This window comes from Berghia stephanieae, chromosome 1 (assembly GCF_034508935.2).
Source record: "Berghia stephanieae isolate SIO BIC M18660-M18661 chromosome 1, UCSD_Bste_1.3, whole genome shotgun sequence".
In the NCBI taxonomy this organism is placed as follows: Eukaryota; Metazoa; Mollusca; class Gastropoda; order Nudibranchia; family Aeolidiidae; genus Berghia; species Berghia stephanieae.
In genome coordinates, this window is record NC_088360.1 from 100,511,264 (window position 1) to 100,520,207 (window position 8,944).

An 8,944-nucleotide genomic window follows, 5' to 3' on the forward strand; every position below is an offset into this window, starting at 1 on the left:
GGGGTCCCGATAGCTCAGTTGGTAGAGCACTAGCTTCGAGATTTCTTCTGATTCCCCTGTCTCCCCAACAGTGAGTGGGTAGCTGTCTGTTAGATCTGGCAGAAAGTACTTTGCCATAGACTAATGACCAATCCAAAGGATAGAAAACAATTGCTATTGTCTATTTCATGCTATAGAAACGGGGATAAACTCCGGCTCCACTGGCCTAATGGCTCTGAAGGACTACTTCTTTTGTGTGTCTGTTTCATTTATTTCCATGTCAGACAAAATGGAACCTATTTCCATTTCATACAGTACCAGTGTTTAGTGACTTTTACGTAATTTCTTACAATATCTGTCACTGCCTATAAGCCAGGCACTCGTTTGCATATGAGCTAAATGGAGTAAGAGCCTCATCCATATTGCAAAAAATTTACTCTCACTTCTATTTAAATGTCTCAGCCAAACTTTGCTCGGTACACAGTGTCACTATTTCATGTTAGCCCTTATGATCTTTAAAAAAATGGTGTATAAGAATCTTAAGGTAAAACTATATAAAATACAGAATAGCTCCCTATCCTCTTAGATCAGAGTTGCCAATTTGGTGTTTTAAATGCCAAATTCCAAAAATGGAGCCACGTCATAAAGCTTGAACAAAGTTGATACAAAAACAAACAAAAAAATAATAAATAAATAAACCCCCCCAAAAAAAAAGAAAAAGAAAAAGAGACAAAAAAAAAAAACCCCACTCACCTTTAATTCAACCAGTCTGGAACTTTTATTAAACCTTATGTTAAGCTTCAAGTGTTCAACAACTGGAGTAAACACTTTGAGCCAATCTTTCTGAAGAGGAGTATATCTGTTGTTTGGAACTCGTACTTTTCTTACAGCTGCTGAACCCTGTCGTTTTCGTAAAAAGATAAACAAATAAAATATAAAACAATAGTAAATACAGCTTTGGCCAAAAATTTATAAGCCTAGGATGAAATCCTCAAATTTACTAAGTTTATGACATCATTTACAATTTACACTGCATTTTATGGTATAGCACCGGAAGTGAAAATATTTTCCCCGAGGGTATTTATTAACAGTTAACACAACAAAGGAATAATAAGGGGCCCTGATTCGTTATTCTCAGGTCAACGAGATATTGTCTTATCTCAATTGCCTGGGCAGGATGGAGGCACAAATCTTGTTTTTTTTCTTTAACTTGTAAGCATAAGCAGAGTTGGGTTCTGACAACTATGGGCATGATCGAAATGTCTCTACCCATGGTCCGGTCACCTCTCTATCATGAGATGTAATTCTGACAAATTATGAAAGAACTAAACGAAATTACATAGCAACATAGTTCGAACTCATAAAAATTTGTTAATGAACGAAAATGAATTGGAAAGATAGGTACTTTGGTAAACGTCCATTTTGCCCTCCAGCAGGGAGATGATCTGATACATGGCCTAGTGGCTGTGGCTGTGACCGGGTGTACGTAGATCCTGAGGCTAGGTGCCCAGTTACCGTGTATGTAGACACTGCCTTTAAACTAACATAACTTTTCTTCTACCTTCTACACTGCCTGCCTTTAAATTAACCTAACTTTTCTTCTGCTTAGGTATCTGATTTTCCCAATTTTGGTATCATTAATTAGAATCGTGTTGAAATGAAAAGCACTTTATAATGATATAGGTTTCATTGACTCAATCCAATTTGAATTTTTTACCAAAGTACCTCTAGTAAAGAATGTCTTATTATTATGCAATATGACTTTGAGTTTGAAAAAAAAAAATTGACAAAAAAATGACTCAAGACTCAAGACGTTGCTTATTGAAAGGAATTCTAATTACATTATTGAAAGGAATTCTAATTACATTACATTGAAAGCAATGAAACCATAACAATTCAGGTTAACAGACCTGCAAATAAGTACACACCAATTTAATTGTGATCAATGAATGTCGGTTGAGAGAGTGAGAGTTGAGTGGTGTGGGAGTATGATGAGTAAAAGTAAAAGTGAGGAGTGACTTACTGATTCAGCAACAACTTTCACTGGTTTGAAATGCGGTCTCTTTGATGATGGATTTGATATATCATCTGTGTCCATGCTTGGTTGCTTCCTCTTTCTAGTTTTTGCCGAAGAAAATCCGACAGAACTTTCATTTTTAGTATTTTTTAGATCTGTGTTTTGCTGAGAAGCTGAGGCCTCCATGTTGTCGAGTGTGTTTTTGGTGAAAAGAAAGATACATAAACCTAGTCTTTCTTTTTAATTTACCATCATTTTATGAAATAAAAATTGCGGAGTCTTCCATTGATTGAAGTGAAACAAAATTTATTTAATAACCATTCTTTTTCGTTCCTGTTTATTTGTGACCTATCGTCTCAAACCGATCTTTACCGGGGTGAACCAGTTGTCAAATAGTTATTTTAGTCAAAATGATCAGGGTTTGAGACTTTAGCTCACGTCACTTTAAGCCAACATTTTTTCCATCACACCTGTTGCAAACAGGATTGCCAATTTGTCTTTTATAAGCCAAATTTCAGAAATCTGTTTTGTATTTTTTTCAATGTGACTCTGATTGGCTTCAAATCGTTTGGTCTTTTCTGGTCGATTTCCTTTAAAATGATACTAGTTCGAAAACCAAATGAGTCACTACGGACGGTATAAGTCAAATTTCTGTATTATTCTAGTACAATAATTTGGCGTCCAAACCTCAATTGGCTGTATAATTGGCATATGATAAGGCGAACTTTGATGCAATACGTGAAGAACTTGGCAACAAAGACTGGTCTGATTTACTATCGGACAAGAACACTGAACAGATGTGGCAAATAATCAAATTAGCACTACATGATAATGTCGATAAGAACGTTCCAAAACGCAAGCTTACCAATATGAACTTAAAACGCAAATCCATATGGAGAAATATAAAAACAATTCCGCTATAAAGAAAAAGCATGCTGCCTTTAAAAGATACCTTCTAACCTTAAAAGGAGAAGAATATTCTGAGTATGCTAAGCTCAGGAACCAAGCGAAATGGGAAGTAAGAAAAGCTAAAAGAGCCTTTGAAAAACAATTAGCCTTTAAATTAAAGCATAACCCAAAGTCGTTTTACAAATATGCAAACTCTAAACTAAAATCTAAGAGCGGTATAGTAGACATTGAAAGGAACGATGGTTACACAGCTAGCAGTGACTCTGAAAAAGCAGAGATATCTAAAGACTTTTTTGCTAAAGTATTCACTAGAGAAGATCTCTCAAACTTTCCTGACTTGGAACGGAGTGGCATTGATAAGTTTCTTGAAGACACAATTATCACTGAAAAGCAGGTCATAGAAAACCTAAAAAAGATAAACCCCTCTAAAGCCAGACAAGATCCACCCTATATTACTGAGAGAGGCATGTAATGAACTTTCCAAGCCCTTGAACAGACACTCCCAATCGAATGGGAAAATGCTCAAGTATGTCCTATTTACAAGAAAGGTAAAAAATCGGACCCATCAAATTACAGACCAGTAAGCTTGACCTCAGTAATCTGCAAGCAAATGGAATCTTGTCCTCGAGAAGCCATAATGAACTTTATGTACCCCTTTTTGTCACATAACCAGCATGGGTTTCTTAGTGGACGCTCTTGCACTAGACACACTTCAGTTGTGGTCTAAAAAATGGCAACTCCGTTTCAATGCAAACAAATGCAAGGTTATGCACCTAGGAAACAACAACAGCCAATATGTCTACAGGATGAAGGACAGTAAGGGAGCTGAAATCAAATTGGAAAGTAATTTATGTGAAAAAGACTTTGGTGTATATGTGGACCCCAAATAGAATCCTGGGACTTGTCAGAAGATCTTTCGACTATATAGACTAACCCATATAATATTATTATAATATTAACCATTCTTTTTAAAAGTCTAATATGATCACACTTGGAATATGGAAACTGTGTATGGTCCCCCATCAATAAATCAGATGCTTTACTAATTGAAAATGTCCAACATCGAGCCACCAAACTTGTTCCCGAAATTTCAAACCTCAGCTACGAAGATAGACTCAGAGCATTAGACCTCCCTAGCCTCATGTACAGAAGACTCAGAGGAGATCTAATAAAAACTTATAAATTGACCAACAGTCTCTACAAATAAACGTAGAAGATTACTTCACATTTAACAAGGACAAAAGAACAAGAGGCCACTGTTACAAACTTGCCATACAAAATTGCCGTTTAAACATCCGAAAAAAAAAAATTTAGTTAGCGAATTGTTGAGACATGGAATAGCCTGCCTGAAAAAATAGTTATAGCGCCAAGCATAAACAGCTTTAAAAGCCAAATTGACAGTTTACTGCAGGATCTAAACTACAGCACCGATTTCCCATTGAAGCCAGCATTTCGACCTCCACAAGTTGGTGGAGACCGATCCAAAGACCATCAACGGGCCACCGGCCTTCTACGATGAACTCATACTCATACATAAAAGTGTTGAGAGGTTTGTTTTAAGATTTCTTTTAAATGAAGTACTAGGCCCAATGGAAAAGCTAGATTCACAGCAGTTTGCCAATAAAGGAATTAGAAGTGTAGAGGACCCTTGTATTGTATTTGTAAATAAAATCCAAACACACGTTGAAGAAAAAATTCATATGCACGGCTCCTTTTTATTGACTTTTCTGCATTCAATACAATTCAACCACAATTTATGATTTTTTTAAAAGGCTTTTAATAGATTTAAATGTAAGCAACAGCATCACAGCTTGGATTTTGGAATTTTCAACAATAAGAGTTCAGTATGTAAACCTAAATGACACTTTATCTAGTCTTTCTAGTAGCGCTCAGGTCCATTTATGAGGACGAGCAGGACCAGATATGACAACAGGGGGAATATGCCATCAAAACTGGCTAGTGAGAGGTCGAGTGCCGCCATTTTATTTTTTATGCAACCAGGGACGCTATGCGATTTAATCTCTAATTTAATGACTTTGATTGAGCCCGATTAACCTTGATTTGTTGACGGAAAATAGAAAAAATGGTCAGGTTTTTTATAATAAAATAAATTAGAAATATTAAACTACACTTTTACTTCTACATTTTTCTACATTTTAGGCTTGGCTCCATTGATCGGGTTTATATTAATAACAATGGTAGCAATAGCAATCAAACATACATCGATAAATAGACAAAAGAGAAAGGGACTTGTTTACTAGGTTCTATCTATCTATCTATCTATCTATCTATCTATCTATCTATCTATCTATCTATCTATCTATCTATCTATCTATCTATCTATATATATATATATATATATATATATATATATATATATATATAAATCTGTCTATCTAAGCCCCCCCCCCCCCCCCCCCCCCGCTGATTATTTATGACGAGTCCAATTAAATTTACCATCCATGGGACAACAGTGGTTCACACAATTCTTTGATTTTACACCACCATTAATCGACTCTACGCATATTAATGAGGAGACTCAAAGAGTAGGACTCGCCTCTTTGAACCTGCTGTTCGGACTTGCTGTGTTCATTTGACACGTACCTGTTTTATGACACAATGGTGTTATTAGGAGGAATGGATTAAAAGTGAGAAGAAAATAAATACCCCTTTTCTACACACCAATTAAAATTGACCATTTTTCTATACCCTCCCAATTAGCTGATAAAATGACAAACCGTATTGTCCAGCCATCGGGAATCGGCGTTATAAGAGTAGGTAAAATAAGCTCCTCCTACTTTGTTTTTTGATTAATTCTGTGGTGTCGATCAACATTTCTTTTTGATGTTACACAACTATCAACCGACATTCCACGTATTAATGAGAAGACACAAAGAGTGAAACTCACCTCTTTGAACTTGCTGATCAGTCTCTCTAACTGATGATGACACATACCTAGTATTAGTAGATACTATGCGTGAAATGGGAAGAACGTGCGAAATTGCGGCGTACATCCCTTTGATCTAACAATGTAGACAAGACTATGTCATGTATGGTGAGAGGACAAGAGAAGAATATCCTCTCTCTCTCTCTCTCTCTCTCTCTCTCTCTCTCTCTCTCTCTCTCTCTCTCTCAGTGTTGTAGTCGTCATAGTAGTGGTAGTAGAAGAAGTAGTGGTAATAGAAGTTGTAGTAGTAGTAGTAGTAGTAGTAGTAGTAGTAGTAGTAGTAGTAGTAGCAGCAGCAGTAGTAGTAGTAGTAGTAGTAGTAGTAGTAGTAGTAGTAGTAGTAGTAGTAGTAGTAGTAGTAGTAGTAGTAGTAGTAGTAGTAGTAGTAGTAGTAGTAGTAGTAGTAGTAGATAGTAGATTGATAGTTGGATGGATTGATGACCAAGTTGATCGACCATGGAGTTCACACACTTTCATCACACCATCATAGCATTTTATTTATTTATTGTTATGTACGTTTTGCTAACAACGCGTCTGTTCTGTCCCCGAAATGCCAATGTTTACTGTTTTCTTATATAATTTTACGCGGCCAGTTTTCTAAAAATCCCGTATGTCGTCATCGTCAGTCTCTCTCTGTTCTCGATTCATCCGATAACTGCTTACATCTTAAATAAGATGGCGGCGATCAGCCAATAAAAAGTGGCTGTTGTCCAATCTGCTCCTAGTCTGTGGGTACCATCACTGCTGGGGATAGAGAAAGAATAGATAAAATTGTAAGAAGAGTTGAATGCATTGTGCAGTCCATCCTGGCTTCACAAAATACCTTCCATGAAGAATATTCATATTTTAAAAACGTTTTGAACATCTTCAAAGATAAGCAACATCCTCTATTTTAATTTTAGAGTATAAAACGTCAGGTAGATCAGGCATGGCGATAAGTTTAAAATCCAGAACAGGACGTTTCAAACTTTGTACCCTTTACCTCAAGGAGATTTTCACGAAGTGCATTAAGATGGAGACCAAGGACATTGTGGATGGGTTAACAGTGGGTGTGAATATATTATGGTACTTATAGAGAATTTTAAAAAGGTAAGAAGATTAAGATGATTCGTGAGAAGAATAACGTTTGTTTCTGCGTGTGTGTGTATATGTGTGTGTGTGTGTGTGAGTGTGTGTGTGTGTGTGTGTGTGTGTGTGAAGGAGCGCGTGAGTGAAACAGATATATATATTTGTACGTGTTTAGTTTGGCCTTTTTAAAGAGCAAATTCGGCTTTTTATAATATTTTTTATCTGGAAACCCGGATTGCAAACAACTGAATCTGTAGTGCTGGGTCGAGTTTGAAACGATCAAATCGAGCGGGTTTTCGATCGAGTCCTCTAAAATCGAGTCGGTTTCGAGCGGGTTTCGAGTCAGTGACGTCATCGAGCAGTGATTCGTTTGAAAAAAAAAAAAATACGAGCATCTCGTTTGCCACAGGAAACTTCACATACCCCTCCCTCTCTTATGTCTGTGGCTGGCTTGACTGCAGCTGGTTATGATGGGGGCTGCCAGATTGGCCAAGTTCAAAATTGGTTACTAAGAAACGCTTTTCTATTATTATTCATTTTTTTAAAAAATCTTTTATTTTAAAAAAATGAAAAGATAAGTTTATCCAACTGTAGTCGATTGTTTTGTTAATCAAAACCAATGAGTTTTTCAAGGGAGTCAGAATGCTTGTGGTCTTTGGCTATTTGGGGTCAATTTGACTACTTGGGCAAGAAGAAATCTGGCTGTCTGGCAGCCTTGATTATGATCGTCGTCGCATCACACACACACACACACACACACACACACACACACACACACACACCATCAGTTGTTGATGGTGAAGGTTGAGACCCCCCCCCCCCCTCCCACACCACCATCATCCCGCTGTCACCTTAACATTTCATATTTATGTCGCGCCAAAAGTTGTCGGCCGCCCCCACCTCCATAATTTGTCACTGGTCGTCATCGCCTCTTGTGTGTGCGGGAAAAGGTCGTGCCTTTCATTTCATTATTTGAAAAATAAATGAACAAGAATGGTGTGTTTTTATTAGGTAGGTAGATAATAATAATATTTAGCAGGTTCCACACCCAGACACCCACGGATTGCCCGGACACGATGATAACGATGCCGACGACAATGGATGACGATGATGATGATGATGATTATCGTGTTTCTGTTTTTAAAAAATGAAATACTTTAGCAGGTTCCACCCCCACCCCCACACGGATAGACCGGACCCGAAGATGATGATTGTGTATTGCTGGCTGTTACGGCTGTGATGAGGATGATGATAATGATGATGATGATGACGATGGCGCAGATGGTGATTATTTGTTCGGTCGCTCAGTGGTACGGTGTCTCTTGTCACAAAATCAAGCCTTGTCAATGGCCGAATGAGTGACAGTGATTGTTGAAAATTGTGATCCAGACGTTAAGTCCGTGTGTAAGGCACTTGACTCAGGTGTGAATGTATTCTTATCTTATAAGCAATGACGGGTATTGTAAAGAGCTTTAATACAAAAAGACTCCAAACAGCGATCGGTACCTACTGTACGAAATGGATGTATGGTCGATATGGTGTGCCGGAGGAATAAATTAAATTAAATATTGTGAAATTCATTGAGTATGGTAAATCCTTGGAAATGCGCTTTGAACTAATACACCTAGACAACTCCGATTCCAATATAAACGACTGATTAATGTTCCCATATATAAACTATAGTTAGCTGAAAATCTTTCTTTGTCGGGACTCCAAAAGTATGGAACGAATTAGACAAAGAAATCAAAGGGGTCTTTTAGGAGCACTGATTGATTTTAGATTGATTATTACATTGGAATGTGTTGATATTTATTTTATTCCTTATTATTAGGGTGGTGGTGGTGGTGGTGGTGGTGATGATGATGATCCCGCTGATATGATGGTGATGATAAATAAATTAAACATAATTCCCTTTATTCATCCCATAGGGGAGATTCGTCTTTCAGGTCTATTCTAAGGGAAGACTGGAATAACCCAAGCGACAGCCGCAGTGCAGCGCCGCAAATTTAGTTAGGGCAAGGTGA

General features: G+C 37.3%; 1 protein-coding gene across 1 annotated transcript in view; it reads right to left on the reverse strand.

Annotated features, from left to right (window-relative positions):
- LOC144962542 (RNA-binding protein pno1-like) overlaps positions 1-2,211 on the reverse strand; it is a 7,170-nt gene extending 4,959 nt beyond the window's left edge. The window contains exons 1-2 of the mRNA XM_078895569.1: positions 2,003-2,211; positions 733-879 (exon numbers count right to left, since the gene is read on the reverse strand). Coding sequence (XP_078751695.1) covers positions 733-879; positions 2,003-2,182 — 327 coding nt within the window. The 5' untranslated portion in view covers positions 2,183-2,211. The remainder of the gene's footprint in view (positions 1-732; positions 880-2,002) is intronic.
- Positions 2,212-8,944: the final 6,733 nt, after the last annotated feature.